This window comes from Babylonia areolata, chromosome 4 (genome assembly GCF_041734735.1).
Source record: "Babylonia areolata isolate BAREFJ2019XMU chromosome 4, ASM4173473v1, whole genome shotgun sequence".
NCBI classification, from domain to species: domain Eukaryota; kingdom Metazoa; phylum Mollusca; class Gastropoda; order Neogastropoda; family Buccinidae; genus Babylonia; species Babylonia areolata.
The window spans coordinates 24,048,202-24,071,016 of NC_134879.1; the positions used below are offsets into that span (position 1 = coordinate 24,048,202).

Below are 22,815 nucleotides of genomic sequence, written 5' to 3' on the forward strand. Positions count from 1 at the left end.
ATGGCGGTGGAAGCTGTGCTGGTTCTCTTCAACTCGGACACTGAAGGCGAAGATTTCAGTAGATTCAGTAAGCAGGATGATGTTGAATAAATGTGACTATCCCTAAACTATGGATCTTATTTTTTTGTGGCACTAGCAGTATTTTCGCTTGCTTTTCTTTGTGTTGTTTCTGCTTGTGTTTATTTCATAACCTACAGTATTGACAGCTTTTCTGTAGTATCAGTATGTGTTCTGGTACCGGAAATAAGTGCGGCTTATAAGCCAGTGCGGCTTATGTATGTATGAAGTTAAATTTTTTCCTAAATTTAGTGGGTGCAGCTTATATACCAGTGCGCTCAATAGACCGAACTTTACGGTACACTACACCACACCTGCTAGGCAGATGCCTGGCCAGCAGCATAACCCAACACGCTTAGTCAGGCCTTGAGTGCATGCTCATATATTTGAGTACCTTTTACATAATTTTCTTTTCACATAATTTTGCCAGAGGACAACACTCACATTGCCATGGGTTCTTTTTTCAGTGCGCGAAGTGCGTGCTGCACACGGTACTTCGGTTTTTTGTCTCATCCAAAAGACTGGACACTCACTTTGATTTTCCAGTCAAACTGGAGAGAAAAGCCAAGAGCGGGCTTTGAACCCACACCTGCACGGACTCTCTGTACTGGCAGCTGAGCGTCTTAACCATTCTGCCACCCTCCTTCAGAAGAGAAGGAAGACAGTGGAGTGATGGCCTAGAGGTAACGCGTCCGCCTAGGAAGCGAGAGAATCTGAGCGCGCTGCTTCGAATCACGGTTCAGCCACCGATATTTTCTCCCCCTCCACTAGACCTTGAGTGGTGGTCTGGACGCTAGTCATTCGGATGAGACGATAAACCGAGGTCCCGTGTGCAGCATGCACTTAGTGCATGTAAAAGAACCCACGGCAACAAAAGGGTTGTTCCTGGCAAAATTCTGTAAAAATCCACATCGATAGGAAAAACAAATAAAACTGCATGCAGGAAAAAATACAAAAAAAATGGGTGGCGCTGTAGTGTAGCGACGCGCTCTCCCTGGGGAGAGCAGCCCGAATTTCACACAGAGAAATCTGCTGTGATAAAAAGAAATACAAATACAAATACAAATACAAAGCACCACACCAGCAGCCGACAAACAGTGACTGTGACCCACCTGGCAGTGTCCATCTTGGACAGCTCCTGCAGAGTGGGCAGGTCAGGGTAGTTGGCCTCCAGCAGGATCTTCAGCAAGTCCACCCGCGCCTGGTAAGCGTCGCACTTGCCGATCATGCCAGAGTCACCTCCCTTCAGGAAGATCATCTTGGCGCGGAACAGCAGTTCACGTATAATGCTGTTGTGTAAAAAAAGGAAAAAAAAATCTAGAATATGTTTCATGTTATAACAAAAATAAAATACATACAGACAAAAATACACATGTACATACATTCCAACATAGTCATATATACATACAGATATATATATATATATACAAAGCAAAGAGCACGAAGTGAATGATATAAACATTGGTCATTGGTATCACACTGCATGTTTTATTGATAATAATAATAGTAACAACCCCCCGCCAAAAACAACAACAACTAATAATGATAATAAAAAATACATCAACCATAATTATACTGCTGTGTTCACCAGATATTGTGTGAAGCTACATATAAAATCAAACCATCATGCTCAATGTACATCAGTTCAACGTTAAGCAAATCAAATATTAGGCATATTTTCCCTTTTAACAGAAATACGTAAATGGTCGGTTTGGAAATATGTGTGTGTGTGTGTGTGTGTGTGTGTGTAATTCGATGGAGTACAAACGAAAAGAAACAGACCCTGAAAAAAGGACCAAAAAGAAAAAAAAGACAAAAAAGACTACCAGCTAGAAAGACGAGAAACACAAGGTTCAGAGACAGAATAAGCACACTGGAAAGAAAGAAAATAATCAGTCAGTATAACATTTGTTTATACTGACATCATTTGTCTGTTTTTTTTACAGTATGTCTGTATGTAATTTTTTTTTTTTTTAACCCAACTAATATGTATACCTGTTTTTATATGTTTATGTGCATTACAACAAATTTAAATAACAAATTGTCCAGGCAAAAATTGTTATAGAATGGTAACCAACCAACTAATGGAGAAGAAAAAAAAAGAAAGAAAAAAAAGCAAAAAAAAAGCACATGCAATATTTCAGTATTGCTAATGCATTTAAAAACAATCCAAACATCACACAGATACATATATGTTATGCTCTATACCTGGAAGAAAGTGCACCAATGCTTATGAGCAAAACCTATTCCCATCAATATAATTGTGTATTGCCACTTAGCAGAACAGACATTTTTCTATATATTTCAAATAATCTCACTCCAACCTTGGACTATGTGCATAACTGTAGAATACCCAGTGTAACAGTTGTATCACCAGTCTTGCAGGTCACGAGTCAAGTATGTTAGTTATGGGATTCCAATATTGTCACTATGCAACAAAATCATGTCTTCCTGACAGTCCTCTTGATCAATTTGCACATATACCATGGTGTTAAATTATCAGAAGAGAGAGGCTTATTTTCTTGCCCCTTCTTTTTTTTTTTTTGTGCATTTTAGCATAACAATAACCCATGCTTCTGACTAAAGTACATGCCCATGCATATCCACACAAAGCAAATCCTTCATAAAGGAAAAAGGCACACACACACAGAGAAAAAGAAATATGACATGCAATGCCTTCACTGCAATATATGCTTAACTTCAGAAATATCACGGGCACTGTCAAGCAGAAAAAAACAAAGAAAAACCAATGCACTGATCAAAATCATTGTGCAAACACACACACACAAACATGCATTATTTCAAACCATAAATACAATCTAATGATATCTTCACAAGTTGAGACAGTTTTCTATGTACACACATACACACATCTGTCCTACTGACACACGTTCACACACACTGGCACAGCCTACTTGCTGTTCAGAAAAAAATCATGCTCTGTGTTTTAAAGTTTACCGAATCAAGTCATAAACAGTGCTAGATAGCAAAGCCAGACGCTTTTGCACTTTAGATGACTCGAAACGAGCCAAGCGAAGACATGCTCTCCTGTAGCAAAAACAAAACATGAAGTATGAAAACAAACAAATGAGAACAACAAAACAACTATGGAAAGTATGAATCTCCCCACTGTTGTTTTGTAGTATTGATTCATGACATGTAACTGATTATGTACAAATGTTTCTTTCTTTTTTATTTTAGTAACTGTGCACATTTGTTAGTTATGTGTGAAAAAGGACAATGAAGGGCAGCAACATCAACAGCAAAGAAACAACTAGAAAATTTAAAGTTCAAAAGTCTGTCACAACAGTAGACATAATCTGTTAAATGCGTTCAGACCGAAAGGACTGGGTAAAGAGGTGAAACAACAACAAAGAGTGGGAGAAAAAAGTGGGGGAAGGGGAGGGGAGAGGAACGGACAGGTGAGGCGGTTAAGAACGTGCAAGGTGAGAGAAGAGCTACACAACTGCACGGATAATCAATCACGCACATGAAAATTCTGATCGACCCTCTCCTAAAACATAACCATACGTTCAGACGCAACACCAAGTCAGTACAATACAATCCTGTGCATCCTCAAGTAGAAAGCAAATCAAATTTCAAATAAAAAATAAAATCAACAGAAAGGAAAACAAAACAAACCAAAAACAGAATCACAACAGTTCAAAAGGTTAAAGACCCCATAGTCTTTCAAAGCCATCAGGGCAGTGTATTCATATCTGCTGTGTCTATGCTTGGCACAGGAGAATTCATATCCACTGTGTCTAGGGCTCGGCACATGAAGGAAGGGCAGTGAATTCATATCCGCTGTGTCTAGGGCTCGGCACAGGAAGGAAGGGCAGTGAATTCATATCCACTGTGTCTAGGACTCGGCACATGAAGGAAGGGCAGTGTATTCATATACACTGTGTCTAGGGCTCGGCACAGGAAGGAAGGGCAGTGTATTCATATCCGCTGTGTCTAGGGCTCGGCACATGAAGGAAGGGCAGTGAATTCATATCCGCTGTGTCTAGGGCTCGGCACAGGAAGGAAGAAGAGTGAATTCATATCCACTGTGTCTAGGACTCGGCACAGGAAGGAAGGGCAGTGAATTCATATCCGCTGTGTCTAGGGCTCGGCACAGGAAGGAAGGGCAGTGAATTCATATCCACTGTGTCTAGGACTCGGCACAGGAAGGAAGGGCAGTGAATTCATATCCACTGTGTCTAAGGCTCGGCACAGGAAGGAAGGGCAGTGTATTCATATCCACTGTGTCTAGGACTCAGCGTTGGAAGAAGCCACCCCAATCCTCTCCTTCCGCCGTTTTAACTCTCTCCATACGAATGGCGAAAGAGACGACGTTAACAGCGTTTCACCCCAATTATCATCATCAAAATACTGCAAGCGAAAGGCTCTTTTACTGAAGAGGTGAATGTTGACAAAGAATACCACAATTCTTACGACGGAAGCTAAAGGCTGGGTCATTCAGACACCCACTGGACATCCAAGGGGTCTGTGTAGAGGAGAAGAGAGGACTGGCTGTACTGAGTGAGTTAAGCTTCCCCAATGAAAGTCAGGTACCCCTTCACACTTGACTGGAGTGAGGAGTTTAAGTGGAGTGATGGCCTAGAGGTAACGTGTCCGCCTAGGAAGCGAGAGAATCTGAGCGCGCTGGTTCGAATCACGGCTCAGCCACCGATATTTTCTCCCCCTCCACTAGACCTTGAGTGATGGTCTGGATGCTAGTCATTTGGATGAGACTATAAACTGAGGTCCCAAGTGCAGCATGCATTTAGCGCACGTAAAAGAACCCACAGCAACAAAAGGCTTGTTCCTGGCAAAATTCTGTAGAAAAATCCACTTCGATAGGAAAAAAAAAAAAAACTACACGCAGGAAAAAATACAAAAAAATGGGTGGCACTGTAGTGTAGCGATGCACTCTCTCTGGGGAGAGCAGCCCGAATTTCACACAGAGAAATCTGATGTGATAAAAAGAAATACAAATACAAATACAATGTCCAACACCATACTGAAACCTGGGCCTGGACCCCTGATGACTGATGACCACTGGATCAGAAAGTCCAATGCTAAACGGGTCCTGCCACAGTGTCTCAACACACCATACAACACACTATAAAACAGTGCCAACCAACACAGTTTCAGGTTTCACTTTCAAGGAAGTGTCAGAGCAGAAAAAAGACAGAATAAAGAGATGAGAAAAGAGAAGAGAAGAGAAGAGATGAGAGAAGAAGAAAAAAAAAAAAAAAGAAAGAGAAAGAAAAGACAACAGAAAGGAGAAAAATGATGATGGAAGGAACAAAAAGAAACAACACCCAAAATGCAAAAAAAAAAAAAAAAAAAAAAAAAAAAAAAAAAAAAAAAAGCGGGAAAGAGCCTTCCAAGGATGCTGAGACTATCCTGCTCATAAGCAGAAATTTTATGCATCCACTGATTTCTCAAAAAAAGTGTCCGAGCATGCAAACTGATCCATATATACATGCTGAACCACATCTGCTGTTAAAAAAGTAAGCAGATACCTGACACTCACATAAACCCAAATACTCCGAAAACGGAGTATAACTGCCTTCATATCGGGGATTAAAGCAGTCATACACATTAAATTCCCCTCATGTATAATAGTGAACACGGAAGTCACTGCCTATGCACAAAACAAAAAAACAAAACAAAAATAAAAACCTTCACTTAAACCCAAATATTCTGAAAACAAGAGTATAACTGCCTACACAGTGTGGATAAAAGCGGTCTTGCATGTAAATATCCACTCTATATATGAGTGACTGTGGCCATTAACAAAACAAAACAAAAATAAAAACCTTCACTTAAACCCAAATACTCTGAAAACAGAGTATAACTGCCTACACAGCATGGATAAAAGCGGTCATACACGTAAATATCCACTCTCTCTATCTATATATATATATATGAGTGGTCATACATGTAAATGTCCATTCTATTACATGAGTGAACGCCCGAGTCACAACCCACGAAGAAAACAACAACAACAACAAAATCAGGCCTTGACACCAGCACACAAGCCACAAGCACACTGACCTGATGATGAGGCCATAGTCCACCTCCAGGTTGGGGACACCAGGGGCCAGGGGCTGCAGAAAGGTGGACAGGTCATCACACATGGTCAGGATCAGCTGACCGCTCACGTGGGGGTCCGTGTGGTGCTGGAGGATCGACATGCACAGGGCCACACTGGGAGCCTGCACACAGTGCACAGGTACAGAGACTTACAGTCTGAACAGAGCACATTGTGTGTAGGTACAGAGACTTACAGTCTGAACAGAGCAGTGTGTGAAGGTACAGACTTACAGCCTGAACAGAGCAGTGTGTAGGTACAGACTTACAGCCTGAACAGTGCACATGGTGTGTAGGTACAGACTTACAGCATGAACAGTGCAAATGGTGTGTAGGTACAGACTTACAGCATGAACAGTGCACATGGTGTGTAGGTACAGAGACTTACAGTCTGAACAGAGCACAGTGTGTAGGTACAGAGACTTACAGCCTGAACAGTGCACATGGTGTGTAGGTACAGACTTACAGTCTGAACAGTGCACATGGTGTGTAGGTACAGAGACTTACAGCCTGAACAGTGCACATGGTGTGTAGGTACAGAGACTTACAGCCTGAACAGAGCACAGTGTGTAGGTACAGAGACTTACAGCCTGAACAGTGCACATGGTGTGTAGGTACAGAGACTTACAGCCTGAACAGTGCACATGGTGTGTAGGTACAGAGACTTACAGTCTGAACAGTGCACATGGTGTGTAGGTACAGACTTACAGCCTGAACAGTGCACATGGTGTGTAGGTACAGAGACTTACAGTCTGAACAGTGCACATGGTGTGTAGGTAGAGAGACTTACAGCCTGAACAGTGCACATGGTGTGTAGGTACAGACTTACAGCCTGAACAGAGCACAGTGTGTAGGTACAGAGACTTACAGCCTGAACAGAGCACATGGTGTGTAGGTACAGAGACTTACAGCCTGAACAGTGCACATGGTGTGTAGGTACAGAGACTTACAGCCTGAACAGTGCACATGGTGTGTAGGTACAGACTTACAGCCTGAACAGAGCACTTGGTGTGTAGGTACAGAGACTTACAGCCTGAACAGAGCACAGTGTGTAGGTACAGAGACTTACAGCCTGAACAGTGCACATGGTGTGTAGGTACAGACTTACAGCCTGAACAGTGCACTTGGTGTGTAGGTACAGAGACTTACAGCCTGAACAGAGCACAGTGTGTAGGTACAGAGACTTACAGCCTGAACAGTGCACATGGTGTGTAGGTACAGACTTACAGTCTGAACACAGCACAGTGTGTAGGTACAGAGACTTACAGCCTGAACAGAGCACAGTGTGTAGGTACAGACTTACAGCCTGAACAGTGCACATGGTGTGTAGGTACAGAGACTTCCAGTCTGAACAGTGCACATGGTGTGTAGGTACAGAGACTTACAGCCTGAACAGAGCACAGTGTGTAGGTACAGACTTACAGCCTGAACAGTGCACATGGTGTGTAGGTACAGACTTACAGCCTGAACACAGCACAGTGTGTAGGTACAGAGACTTACAGCCTGAACAGTGCACATGGTGTGTAGGTACAGAGACTTACAGCCTGAACAGTGCACATGGTGTGTAGGTACAGAGACTTACAGCCTGAACAGTGCACATGGTGTGTAGGTACAGAGACTTACAGCCTGAACAGTGCACATGGTGTGTAGGTACAGACTTACAGTCTGAACACAGCACAGTGTGTAGGTACAGAGACTTACAGCCTGAACAGTGCACATGGTGTGTAGGTACAGAGACTTACAGCCTGAACAGTGCACATGGTGTGTAGGTACAGACTTACACATGGTGTGTAGGTACAGACTTACAGTCTTAACACAGCACAGTGTGTAGGTACAGAGACTTACAGCCTGAACAGAGCACAGTGTGTAGGTATAGACTTACAGCCTGAACAGTGCACATGGTGTGTAGGTACAGAGACTTACAGCCTGAACAGAGCACAGTGTGTAGGTACAGAGACTTACAGCCTGAACAGAGCACAGTGTGTAGGTACAGACTTACAGCCTGAACAGTGCACATGGTGTGTAGGTACAGACTTACAGCCTGAACAGTGCACATGGTGTGTAGGTACAGAGACTTACAGTCTGAACAGTGCACATGGTGTGTAGGTACAGAGACTTACAGCCTGAACAGTGACCACTGCCGGTGGTTTATAGTGTAGAGACTTTCAATCTGAACAATGCAGAAAGTACATTAATTCAGAGCCATGCATATCCAAACTTGAGTTCGCACAAGTATCAAACAACCAATACGAATATCTGTTTTTGTGAACAGACACACTCATACACATTTTCTCACAAATGTGCACATACATGCATGCACACACACACACACACACACACGCACACATTCTCTCTCTCTCTCATACAAACACCCACACTCTCTCATAAACATAAACCCACACAAACAGTGCATGTTTTCATTACCACACCCTTTTTCTACCTTGTCTGAATCATATCATTTACTGTAAAAAGACAAATTATAAAAAGAAACTCTTCCCACAATGAAGCCTGAATACAATTCTCTTCCACATTAAAATAAACAGATAAATAAGATTTTAAAAAAGGAAGAAAAAAACAACAACACACACACACACACCCTCCCACCCCCCCCAAAAAAACATCCACAGATGTTGAAAACAGGTTAAGATACATCAACAAGTTTCATCAACTATAAACAACTATACACACAGCCATAACAATATACACCAATGAAAGAAGCATTCTACTTGCTAATACTATCATTTTATCATACATACATGTAGTACTATTATTCTATCACATATACATGTCTCTTTTGCACACACACGAAAAAAAAAGTTTTAAATGAAAAAACATTACACAAGCATTAAGAACACACACATCACAGAAACATTTGAGGTAACGGCACCTGCTCATAGTAGAATTCATCCCGGATGTAGCCGTTCAGCCCTTCGTCTGTCTTCAGCTTCCACTCATGCACGTCATGATGCACCACGGAGGACAGAGAGCGGGTCTGGACGAGGTCGCTGGGGCGTAACTGGGTGGTCATGTGACCCAGGGGAGGCGACTGGAGACTGGGGCTGGCTCCTGACAGACTCTCCTTCATCCTCTGACTGTACACCTCCTGTTCGTCTCTCGCTCGAGATTCTCTGCCACAGCCATAATGCTCATTGTGAAAATCTGTTACAATATGTGTTTGTTGTGAAATTCTTTGTTCGTCATAATGATAATTGTGAAATTTTGTCACAATAAAAGTGTTCATTGTGAAATTCTGTCACAATAAAAATTCTGTCACAATAAAAGTGTTCACTGTGAAATTCTGTCACAATAAAAATTCTGTCACAATTAAAGTGTTCATTGTGAAATTCTCTGTCACAGTCATATGTTCATTTTGAAATCCTGTCACAATAAAAGTGTTCATTGTGAAATTATGTCACAGTCATAATGTTCAGTGAGAAATTCTGTCACAATGAAAGTGTTCATTGTGAAATTCTCTGGTACAGTCATAATGTTCATTGTGAAATTACGTCACAATAAAAGTGTTCATTGCAAAAATTCTCTGTCACAATCATAATATTCATTGTGAAATTTTGTCACAATGAAAGCGTTCATTGTAAAATTCTGTCACAGTCATAATGTTCACTGTGAATTCTCCGTCACAATAAAAATATTGATTGTGAGTTTCTCTGTTAGAATGAGAATGTTTATGGTACTTTGTTTATTTGCTTCTTTTTTTTCTTGAAGTAAGTTTACAGATAATAATTACAGAGAGAATACACTAACACTATTTCATGCAAATACAAGGGGATAGAAAAATGAAAGAAAAGAGTATTCTTACACTGTTTCATTAAAATGAAATAAATGAACAGATAAACAAACAACAAAAATACAGAGTTACAGAAAAAATTGAAAAGGAGAAGAAAAGAAAAAAATAAGAGAGAGAGAGGTCAATAACACAATCAATCCAAAACTGACAGAGACTCTTGAAAACGCCAAGAAAACACCTTTATTCCAGTGACTCCCTTGAAAAAAATTGTTGTTGTTGTTCTTTTATTGTAGTTACTTTTCAAAAATTATTTGTTACAGTTAGATTCCATAATCTTTTTTTTCTGCTTCTTCCACTTTCACAAAGTCTTGCTGCAGACTGACCTGGTTCCAAACATCTGCTCGTAGCACTCATCACAGGTACGAGCTGACATGCCGCGCACTTGGCTTCTCCGCGTGGAACAGGCAGCACACACAACACGTCCACATCGGCGACAATGATGCCGACGATTGAACTGAAAACACATTTCTTCTAAGGTGAGAACACACGATTCATTTGTACTGAAATCACAGGCTGCTTTTTATTTTTACCAAGACAAGACAAGACAAGACAAGACAAGACCAGACGTGTTTATTTCAGGAAACCTCGTAGAGGCACATGAAAATGTTACATATTTCATGTAACTAATACAAATATATATCCCATTTGGTACTGTGCTCACCTAGCGTGAAAATGATAAAACTGGTACTTGAGAAGGAGCGAGAAAGATTCCTGCCCGATCTTGGATTTAAACTTCATACACGTCTGTTCCTAAATGGGAACTGCAAGCACTAGACTACTACTCAATAAGCAGATATTTACTGGGAGTTAAAGTTGATTTGAGGCTATGTGATATCCATTCTAGGAGTATGAATGGTTATATCAGTGGATACGTATCAAGTCTGCTGAATGACTAGAACGAACAGAATGAGTTGTGTTGTCTATTCTACTACTAAGGCTTCTGAAGCAAGTGCTTATGATACCTGTCCTAGTTCTACATCAAATGTTACTAAGGTGAGTGTGTATGATATCTATCCTATATTCTGAAGCTGTCAAAGCCATGCAGACATATGCTTTCTAAAATCCAAGAATATGAATTAAAATCATGAGTCTAGGTACACAATTCACAAAGCTGGTTGATGGCAAACAAGTGAAAGCTGATGACAAAAATTCAAATCAAAGCAATTTTCTGTTCTTCCATGAAGTGAAAAACAAAAAAAAAACAAAAACAGCATGAATTATTCTTATTTTGTGGTAAAAAAAATTTCAGGAAGAGTTTCCATACAAACTCATCTAATTCCACCACTTTATCTTGTCAGCATTTTATTTATTAAGTCACCATGATGCATGCTTGTGTTAAACGGTCATGCTCTAAAAGTGACTGCGCTTTAATACACGATTAACACTTCATTTACTTGAGCCAAAAGGCAGACACGTTTCTGTGAGATCACACACCAAAACCTTGTATCTTATCTAAAAGTGACTGTGCTTTTACTATATAATAAGCGTTTCATTTACTCGTGCCAAAAGACAGACACATTTCTGCGAGATTACAGACCAAAACCTTGTATTTTATCCTGTTAATTTCATGTGATCAGACTGACCATGCTGAATCTCTCCAGCTTGCACACCATGCAGACCGAGGCCTCGCTGTCGGGTACCCACTGGTCCTCGGTAGGGGGCGCCACAGGCATGATGAACTTGGTGGAGCCGCTCCTCCCACCTGTGGTGCTGGTCACGGGGGCAGGTGTGGTGGTGGTCGTGGATATGGTGCTGCCGCGCCGCCCCACGGTGGAGGGAGGGGTGGTGCCCATCTTTGAGGGGGCTGAAACATTGTGAAGATGATGAAGGTTTGTAAGTATTGCTGAACCTGTGGGGGGTGGGAGGGGGGGAGTTGGGGAGGGAGTGGGGAAGAGGGGAGGGAGCGAGGGGGTGGGGGCCTCGCCGCCCAGTGGTGGAGGGAGGGGTGGTGCCCATCTTTGAGGAGGCTGAAACGTGATGAAGGTGATGAAGGCTTGTTAAATACTGCTGAACTTTGGGGGATTGGGGGGGCCAGTGGGGAGGAGGGGAGGTGGGGAACAAGTGGGCTGGGGGGGTGGGGGGGGGGGCGTGTGTGCATGTGTGCACATTCTTATGCAGTCTGTCGCAGTATTTCTCCCCAGTTATCAACTTCCTCTCAGTATCTCTCCACTTTCACCACTTTCATTTAAACTAGCTGGGAAAAACAAAAGTACTGTGAAAAAAAAAGAAAAACCCAAGCTAACAGCCAGTGAGAATTACTGCAACAGACTCTGAAGGAAGTAAGTGCATTTCTCTTTAAGCTGGAGAGAGGACAGGAGCACATATAAAACCTTTTTCCCAAACAAAGAAAGGAAAATGACCCATAGCCTACCACTGGTGTCCATGTTGCGTTTGCGAACTTTGACAGCCTCTGACCCACGGCGCTGGGACAATGGCGTCTTTTCTTCGTCTTTGCTGGAACCCGACCCTGCGCTGCTGCACCTCGGGGAGCCTGGGGAACAATGATGTCCTCGTGAGGCCAAGGGAAAACAGATACAACATCTCTGAGATCTTCTTTCCTTGTATATGACCATTTGGCTATTTGATTTTGTGTTTGATGTTAAGATAGAGTGAATGAAAGAGTGAATAAGTGTGTGTGTGTGTGTGTGTGTGTGTGCATGTGTGCGTGCGTGCGTGCGTGTGTGTGTGTGTGTGTGTGTTTGTGTTTGTGTGCGCGCAGGCATGCCTGTGTGTGGTTGTGTGTGTGTGCGCACATGCCTGTGTACATGCATACATGTGTGTGTGTGAGTTTGTGCATGCATATTTTGTACACTTCTAAACTCCAACTAGGCCAGGGCTTTTGGCAAGGCAAGTCCAGCATAAGGAATTCTTACATGTTTGTGACAGGGAGAGGAATGAAACCAAGCACAAAACAAAACATAACGAAGAGTGAGAAAATGTCAGTTCTATGTCTTATAATGTAATCAATAATTTTCTCTAATCTATTCATTAACACACTCTTGATGTTTGTAATTATCATGTTTCTCTGACATACTGAAAGATGTTTGTTATTTTCATGTTTCTCAAACATACTGAAAGCAGCCATTTCTTGCTGCAAAGTGAACAATGAAAAAGGAAACTTTCTTCCTAAAATTACGTTTAAGTAACATACTTACCGTGACCCACTAGTGCAGACTCCAGCAGGGGTCTGATTCCTGTCCTGTGCAAACTACTACCCGCTTATGCGGAGAAAACGAAAGTAGCTATGGCCGATAACCTCCTGTGGTAGGTTACCTCCCCACTGCATCCCTGAAAAGCATGCTTTACATTACATGAGATCAAAGAAGCAAACAACACACCCATAGCACTTGACGGAGAACGACAATCGAGAGTCTGCACCACCGTGACTTCCAAGGCCTTCCGAGCATAATTTGTGAGCAGAGAGTTGAACTGGTCCTGAGCCACTCTGAGTTTGCTGTCCTTGATTTCCTTGAAGTCTTCGCGGATGTTTTCAAACACCCGACCAGCCAGCTCGCCCTGAGACATCCACGTTCAATACACACCATATGTTTATACATTCAAGCACACACACACACACACACACACACACTCACACACACACATACATACATGCAAACTCACCTACATAACGTATAAACATACATTCCTGTGTGTGCACAAGTGTGTACACATACACATGTACATTTCTGAATCAGTGAGAAAACAAGGAAACATACATAATCATAGGAGTTTGTACATGCATGTATGCATGTGTGCTTATATAAATATGCACAAGCTTGTGTGACAGAGTGTGTGTGTGTGTGTGTGTGTGTGTGTGTGTAGGGGTGTGTGTGTGTGTGTGTGTGTGTGTGTGTGTGTGTGTGTATCTGTGTGTATCTGTGTGTGTGTGTGTGTGTGTGTGTGTAAGGGTGTGTGTGTATGTATATTTGTGTGTAAGTGTGTGTGTTTGTGTGTGTGTGTGCATTTGGTGTAGTGTGTATTTATGTCTGTGTTTGTGTCTGGGACTGTGAGAGAGAGGGGGGGAGGGAAAGAGAACAGCTTTAAAACAAATGTAACAGTAATAAGAATTTTGAAAAAAATCTGCAATAGCAAAATGTCTCTAATTAGCAAGGAATTAACTTTAATAAATGTCTAATTTCTTGTGGTATGGGAAGGACAATCCTATCTAAGGAGGAGACCCAAGACATTTGACACACTGTCATGCACATTCATATATGGATGTAAATCTTTGCATGCTTGCATACATGTATTTTTAAGTGTGTGTGTGTGTGTGTGTGTGTGTGTGTGTGTGTGTGTGTGCACGTGCATGCGCACACACGTGAACATACATTCACAAGACAGTATATACAAGCATGCGTACTAATGTGTATGTCTGAGTGAAACTGCGTGCACACGTGTTTAAACCCTGGGTTGAGTTAGACATGTACATGACAGCCTTACCTTCATATTCATCAAGAGCTGTTCCAGAATGAGGTGTGGGCAGGTGATCAGGTGGGAGTACTCTCCCCTGGTGGACTTGGGAATGCACAGCAGAGCCTGGCGGACAGATCAAGTGGAGCACACAATGAATTTACCTCTCATTTCTTTTCTTCTGAAATCTTACACATACATATGAATACGTTTCACTCACTCACTCACTAATTCCCTTGACCGCTGAGGTCGTTGGGGGGACATGAGGAAGATGTCATAGCTCGCCACGCCGTTCTGTTGGCAGCTGTCGTGAGGAGATCTGGCATCGTCATTTTGGTCCATTCCTTGACGTTGTCGGACCAGCTCTTTCTCTGCCGCCCCCGTCTGCGCCCTCCCTCTACAGTCCCTTGCAGGATGGTTTTGGAGAGGGTGTTATGTCGTATGACATGACCAAACCATGCCATCTTCCGTCGTTTGACAGTCGCCAGCAGTGGTTCTTGGGGCCCAACAAGGTTGCTGACCAGGTTCCGCACATAGTCATTGGTCTTGTGCTCCTTGTAGGAGATGTGTAGTAGTCTCCTCAAGCATTTGGTTTCGAATGAATACGTTTGCACACACACAAACACACACAACCACATGCACCAACCACATGCATCAAAAGAAAACACATCACACCATTAAACATACATTTCAAATGCGTGTGAACACAAATGCAAATCATAAGCACAAAACCAAATCATGTATGCCTATAATTTATGAATATCTATGCAGATATGTTTCTTGAGCACTTACCTAACACAGCAATATGCCCTTCACACAAGAAGATGAAAATACAGACAGAAAACAGTGAGGAAAGAACCACGAAAAACAAAAGAATTAAGGAAAACAATCACAAGCATTACAAACCGAAAACAAAACTATACAGTGCAGTAAGGACAAAGTCTCTTTCTCTGTCTCTCCCAACCACACCAGTCTCTACAAAAACAAGCAAAGCAGACAGAATTTACTGGCTTCAAACAGAATAATTCAAAACAACATCACTCTCCAATTTTTACATTGACAGATGAATGAACAGAGTTATTTCGTGTTGGCTGGTCTGTTGGTTGCTACCAATTTTCTTCAAGGAAATAACTTTGTTCTGTTTCAACATTTGCTTTTATCACTCACATTCGTTTATTCTAATGTTTTTTTATGCAATGAAAATATGTTGATGCTTTCACCCATGTCATAAGGACCACATAACCAATGACATTACAGTGTCAAAGTGTTAAGCGTCTCCAATCTTGACATCAGCAAGTACACATTGTAGCATATATCTGGATGTTGATTATCTGACAACAAACCCTTTCCCAAATCCATAGTACATGTCAGTAACATCCCCTGAACGGGATAAGAGTTAGGCCCCCTTGGCTTACCAACTGCTATAACTATGAACACTTCTGGGAAACGAACTCAGATCTAGATTCAAGATCTGCCCTGTGCACAGTTACACGGAACACATTACACACACTGCAGTCAGCACAACATCGCTGCACTCACCTTGGCACCGATTTGCCTCAGCCGGAGGTCTTCCAGTTCGTCAGGTGGCAGATTGGCAGCCAGATGTTTGAGCATGTAGCTGATGATGAACTTGACCTTGTGCTGGTCATCCAGTCGCTTCAGCAGGTGCTGACACATCTCCAGGCACTCCGCTGGCCGCACCGCTCGCAGGTCCTCTAACGCCTGGTTTTTCATTTCATCAAACATGGCTGGAATTGAGGGCGTTTCTCACTTTGTTTCCGTGTGTGTTGAGTGTTTTGTTGTGTCAAACACAGCTGGAATTGAGGGCATTTCTCGCTTTGTTTCCTTGGTGGTGTTTGAAGTGTTTTGTTCACTTTGTTTCCGTGTGTGTTGAGTGTTTTGTTGTGTCAAACACAGCTGGAATTGAGGGCATTTCTCGCTTTGTTTCCTTGTGTGTTTGAGTGTTTTGTTGTGTCAAACACAGCTGGAATTGAGGGCGTTTCTCGCTTTGTTTCCATGTGTGTTTGAGTGTTTTGTTGTGTCAAACACAACTGGAATTGAGGGCGTTTCTCGCTTTGTTTCCATGTGTGTTTGAGTGTTTTGTTGTGTGTGATGGTTTTTTTTGTGTTTGTATGTAAATTACTCATAGAGTATCTGGTTGGAGATCTGTGCATGGAATGAATATAAGTAATCATTTTAGTGTTTAAATGCATGTTTTTCGTGTCAGCAATGTAGCGCAGTTGAGCATATTTTACACGGAAATACGCTATATAGTTGAAATCGTTATCATTATGACTTTTTTTTTTCTTTTCTTTTTTAAATCTGCTTCTGCACTAACTGATGTGTAGTGCTAAGTAGTGCTGGTATGAGGTTGTGTCCCTTGCCTTATTTCACGGAGCCAGAGTCACTGCACCTGTTCACAGTGTGGCACTGAACGTTCCTCACCTTGCTGACATTTCATTTTGGATTGTTGTGCAATATCAAGGTACATGATCCTGCTTGCAAAGGCTGGCTGTATTCTGGTATAGTATTGCTTTTAAAACTCTCCATATCTTAAAGAGTAATACTCAGCAGATCTGTTTAGTGACAGTAAAGAAATTCTTTTTTTTGTTTTTGTTTTTTAATCCAAAAAGCATATTTGCAAGTCCATATACATAGATACAAATTCTTCCTTACATAAATATATAAAATGCTATATTCACATACACAAGAGTTCTACCACGAAACTGAACACTTTCAGTTTCAACAAGACCCCCGAAAATGGAGTATGGCTGCCAACAAGCATAGGTAAAAACAGCTGTACACATAAAAGCCCACTGGTACATGTACATGAGTGAACAAGGGAGTTGCAGCCCACAAACAAAGAAGAAAAAGAAGTGTCAGCAAGGAGGCATCCCTGCGTGTGAAACAGTCCACATAAAATACAGTGCACACACACACACACACACACACACACACACACACACACACACACACTTATTAACATATGTTGTCTGAACATCACACAGCTCCTCACCTGGTACACTGGCAGAGTGTCAGAACCACCAGTCTTCATCAGTGACACCATGTACAGCACTTCAATTTCCTGCCATGTCACACGTAAACACAAGCTCTAGTTCAAGTCAATACACACTTATTACACAACAGAATGCACGTTTAACCTACTTCGGGAGGTTATCAGCCGTAGCTACTTTCGTTTTCTCCGCATAGGCAGGTAGTAGTTTGCACAGGACAGGAATCAGACCCCTGCTGGAGTCTGCACTAGTGGGTCACGGTTAAGTATGTGTAATTAAATGCATGTTTAAAACAAGAAAGTGAGTGAGGGAAAAGAAATCCCTTCATCATCCTTGCTCCTGCTCTGGGCTTACTCTGATGCAGGACTGCTACTATGTTTCCAATAAGAACTGACACTTAAGTGGAATGACTTGATTTTTTTCTATGTTTCTTTTAACACAATTGTTGATTAACCATATTCAAGGCATAAAAATGTCAGCATAGTGCTTTTATGTGAGTACATTCTGTTCAAATCTGGTGATCAGAACTTATGGTACCTCCGATAACAGAGTATGGCTGCCAACATGGCAGGGTAAAACAATGCCCACTTATAGTTATACCCATAAGTGAATGCAGGAGATGAAGCCCATAAACACAGAATAAGAAGAAGAAAAAGAAGAAGAAGAGGAAGAAGGAGAAGCAGAAGAAGAAGAAAAAGAAGATGAAGAAGAAGGAGGTGGAAAAAGAAGAAGCTGCAGCAGAAGCAGAAGATCTTACAGTCATCATGTCAGAAGGCAGCTTATGCAGCCGGGCCCAGTCCCTGGTCAGCCCAAGGTCCCCAGCCTGGATCAACACCTCCATCACCTCACGGGGGTCATCCTGGGACATCTGGGTGGTGTAGCGCCAGTCCTCAAACTTGGCCAGCTTCTGGAGCTGTTCCGTGACGGCCGGGGAGGGCTCTACCTTGGCCGACAGTGTGATGTCTGGCTGCTGCATGGACAGGCGGACCTGCTGGGTCTTCAGGCAGCTGGTGATCTGAGGGAGGCACAGTGTGGCTTCGTTCATCACAGGATGCATGTATAGCGGTCACTGTCAATGACTGGTTGGGCACAACAGCCGAGGGGTTGAAGCGTTAGACTATTAAATCTGAGGGTCCCAGGTTTAAATCCCTGTCATGCCGCCTGGTGGGTAAAGGGTGGAGATTTTTTCAATTTCCCAGGTCAACATATGTGCAGAGTTGCAGGTGCCTGAACCCCCTTCATGTGTATATGTATGCAAAAGATTAACTACGCACATAAAAGATCCTGTAATCCATGTCAGTGTTTGGTGGGTTATGGAAACAAGAACATATCCATCATGCACCACCCTCCCCCCCAAAACGGAGTATGACTGCCAACATGGCAGGGATAAAAAAAAGTGTCATGCACCTAAAAACCCACTGATCTTTAAGAGTGAATGGAGGAGTTGCAGCTCATGAAAGAAGAAGAGAAAAGTCAGCAACTAACAGCTGTGGATTATACAACTTAAATCTGGATACTGATATATTTGAATCCTAACATACATGATCACGGAAAAATGCAAAGGGACATTTTCAGCAAATGAAAATAGCAAAAAAAATGGGCCAGAACTCAAGGAAATGCTAAGTTCTTTAACACTGATTATAAAAAAAAAATCCTTCATTCACATACATGCAAACATACTATTATGAAATAAGAAAAATACTCACAACTGAAATTCAAATCACTTTCTTAATAACAAAAAACCCAACAACTTTAAACTGATTGGCATGCACCCATTTCACACCAACACAGCGACGTACACATCAACTCTAAACCAATCGGCATGCACCCAATTCACACCAACACAGGAGACGCATACGACTAAAACACCTTATGATAAACGGTGAGGTGGTGAAGCTTGGCCTGCACAGCGGAGCGGAGCTGTGGCTGAATGGGCTGCGACAGACAGAGCTGTAGGAGGTCCAGGCCCCAGTCCACAGGCAGGCGGTCACACACAGCCATCACCAGGCGGGCCTGTGTGTTGGGGCAGTACATCCTCCTCAGCTGGTGCAGCAGGGACACCTCACTACCGGGGCTGCCGCCTTTGGAAGGTCTGGACACGGCTGGGGGGAGGGAGGAGGTGAATTCCTTGGCCCAGCAGCTGACCACAAAGTCGTGGAGGAGCTGCAGATGGGGGTAGGTCTCCATCACCACCTCGGGGATGCTGCGCAGCACAGGAATGAGCCGCTGCCAGTAGCGCTTGGCCATGAGGCGGGACGTCATGGTGTGCAGCATGTCCAGGAACTGCAGGGAGTCGTGCAGGCTGAACATACACACCTTCACGTCCTCGTCAATCACATTCGTCACGAACTTCAGCACAGGATCACCACTGCGTGAGATCTCAGGGTTATCTGCCCCTGCCAGTGGAACAATGTAGGTCAGAAGATGGCGCTGTAAAATGGGGAAGTCGTCGACCAGACAATGGTAGCGGTAGCTGCGGATGTCAACGACGGATATATCCGACGAGGCACGGTGCCGTGGGATACTGGTGGCCGGGAAATGGTCCTCTGTGAAATGGGTTTCATTGTCGTCCAGCTCATCTGAACAGAGCAGTGTGAGGAGGGTCGCCACGAGGCCTGATGTTTCTCGCACGTAGTCCAGGGTCACCGGAGTCAGCTGCACACAGTTTGCATCATGATTTGTCTCAAACTTTGTTTTCATCTTCTGAATGAAATTTGTTTTCATCTTCTGTATCAAATGATGAAACATAAAAACAAAAAATAATATCACTTATAACAGTATGCACAGATTAAACAAAGCTTAGCAGCACCTGTTCACTCCTATTTGAAACACACAAGATCCTTCACTGATTCTGATTATTGAGAACTATTCAATTAACTCCATGGTTCAGAGCTGATCAGTCTCTCTCTATCCTTCTTCCCACAAGCTGGAGAATACAAACACAGACAATGAGCGGTGTACCTGGTATGAAGCAGGCTCTGCCATGGAAACCTTGCTGTCTGCCTGACTTCCGGAACTTTCCAGCAGAAAATGCTGAGGCAGGAAAGGCGACATGATGGGACTGTCGGGTGTGCTGGGCGTGCTGCCTTGCTGGGTGTCCAGATGCAGAGAGCCAGGGAACCTGGGAGGTGTTGACACCTCAGGAGCAGGGTTGGACTGTATCGCCTCCACCGACACATCCTCCATCTTGAACACGTAGCCAAAGTCCGTGGAGAAATCTGACAGTGACACCTCTGGCGGTGGTGTTTTCTGGGAGCCAGAACCTGTCTCTGCAATCCATTCCCATTTTACGATTGTACATACAGTATGCTGATGATCCTCTCTGTTTAAGAAGCTTAAATAAATTCAAATAGACTAATACATGTTGAATCATTTAAACATTTTATTATTTGAGCAAGGCTGAATTCAAACTCACACAAAAACAGATTCTCTCTCTCATGCACAAGGAGTAATATAATCTCAATAAGTGTTTCCCATTAATAATTCATGTAGGTATCAATTTCACCAGCTTACACTGCAACACTTTGTGCACTGTTTTGAAGTCTGCTCATACTGCACATCAGAGTTACAATGCAATAAAATTGCTCAGACATCATGTGCGCATGAATTGATTAAAAAAAAATCTCACCAGAACAGTAATGTACACACACACATGCACCAACACACACAGAAGTGCAAGAACAATAACACGCAAGAGAACAGTTTGACAGAATTGGAATACAGATTATTCAAGCACAAAGACTGTTTTATTAAAACATTTTTTTTTTAAACACCTAGCTTGAAAAGTTAGATTTAAAATACCTTGACTGAAACATTCTATTAATAATAACAATAAATAATGATAATGTACAACTGTATCGTGCCCTTTCTCTCTTATAGCTCAAAGCACTTTTCATGAAAGAAAAAGTTATACATTACATGAGCTGCTCATGACCACTCTCTCTCTTTCATTCACACATAACTTACACATGCAAAGTAAGCTGTAAATGAAAGAAACCAAGAGTGCATACAGAGCGATTTTCAAAAGAAAAGTTGTTTTTTTTAAATGAAGACTGAAAGGCAGAGATAGAATTAGATGAATGGATACAATGTAGAACTGGTCCAGACAGAAGCAGCAAAGAGGAAAGAGCATTCACCATAGGGTTCTTCCAGTGAGTGACAGGAGGAATTTCAAACACCACAACCAACAGTTACTTCACTTTGTTGTCCACCCCCCTCCTCCTCCCCACCAACAGTTACTTCACCTTGTTGTCCACCCCCCTCCTCCTCCCCACCACAGTTACTTCACCTTGTTGTCCACCCCCCCTCCTCCTCCCCACCAACAGTTACTTCACCTTGTTATCCACCCACCCTCCTCCTCCCCACCAACAGTTACTTCACCTTGTTGTCCACCCCCCCTCCTCCTCCCCACCAACAGTTACTTCACCTTGTTGTCCACCCCCCCCCTCCTCCTCCCCACCACCAGTTACTTCACCTTGTTGTCCACCCCCCTCCTCCTCCTCCCCACCAACAGTTACTTCACCTTGTTGTCCACCCCCCTCCTCCTCCCCACCACCAGTTACTTCACCTTGTTGTCCACCCACCCTCCTCCTCCCCACCAACAGTTACTTCACCTTGTTATCCACCCACCCTCCTCCTCCCCACCAACAGTTACTTCACCTTGTTGTCCACCCCCCCCCCTCCTCCTCCCCACCAACAGTTACTTCACCTTGTTGTCCACCCCCCCCTTCCCCCCTCCCCACCAACAGTTACTTCACCTTGTTGTCCAGCCCCACCCATCCCCACCACCAGTTACTTCACCTTGTTGTCCACCCCCCCCTCCTCCTCCCCCCAACAGTTACTTCACCTTGTTGTCCACCTCCACCCCCCACCACCAGTTACTTCACCTTGTTGTCCACCCCCCCTCCTCCTCCCCCCACCAACAGTTACTTCACCTTGTTGTCCACCCCCCCCTTCCCCCCTCCCCACCAACAGTTACTTCACCTTGTTGTCCAGCCCCCTCCCCCTCCTCGCCCCTGGTCAAGTCCTCCAGCTGCTGTGTCTGTGTGGGGTCAGCGTTGATGGAGACAAAGTTCAGCAGGTTGTCGTACAGCGTCATGCTGCTGTCCTTCTTCACCGGACTGTCCAGCGACAGTGCCGTCAGCAGCAGCGGGAGGCTTATCTGCCCATGAAGCATACCATCATGTTTTGGGGGGTGTCCGCGCTCAGCTCTCACAAGTCGGGCCTTAAAAAAACGCACCTCTTCCCTCCCCTGCCTCTTCCTTGTTTTCAGTTTTTTTCCCCCAGTTTAGAGTTATGCAAGCGTGTGATTGACTGGTGTGAAAGTGCTTTAGATTTAGTGCTACATAAATACTAATTAGTATTATTGGAGTAGCTGCTTCTTGCACAAATTGGTGACTTTCTCCACAGCTGCCAATCAGGGTTAAAAAAAATGTAGTGTGA

The 22,815-nt window shown here is 43.2% G+C and overlaps 1 protein-coding gene across 2 annotated transcripts in view; it reads right to left on the reverse strand.

Moving 5' to 3' along the window:
- Positions 1–22,815, reverse strand: part of LOC143280973 (uncharacterized) — a 68,130-nt gene that overhangs the window by 19,993 nt on the left and 25,322 nt on the right. For both annotated transcript variants that reach the window (XM_076585822.1, XM_076585821.1), the window contains exons 20-33: positions 22,357–22,534; positions 20,335–20,642; positions 19,243–20,028; positions 18,131–18,388; positions 17,376–17,444; positions 15,899–16,081; positions 14,390–14,485; positions 13,288–13,465; positions 12,321–12,440; positions 11,533–11,753; positions 10,273–10,403; positions 9,032–9,272; positions 6,109–6,269; positions 1,170–1,346 (exon numbers count right to left, since the gene is read on the reverse strand). In XM_076585822.1, the coding sequence (XP_076441937.1) occupies positions 1,170–1,346; positions 6,109–6,269; positions 9,032–9,272; positions 10,273–10,403; positions 11,533–11,753; positions 12,321–12,440; positions 13,288–13,465; positions 14,390–14,485; positions 15,899–16,081; positions 17,376–17,444; positions 18,131–18,388; positions 19,243–20,028; positions 20,335–20,642; positions 22,357–22,534 (3,107 nt within the window). The remainder of the gene's footprint in view (positions 1–1,169; positions 1,347–6,108; positions 6,270–9,031; positions 9,273–10,272; positions 10,404–11,532; positions 11,754–12,320; positions 12,441–13,287; positions 13,466–14,389; positions 14,486–15,898; positions 16,082–17,375; positions 17,445–18,130; positions 18,389–19,242; positions 20,029–20,334; positions 20,643–22,356; positions 22,535–22,815) is intronic.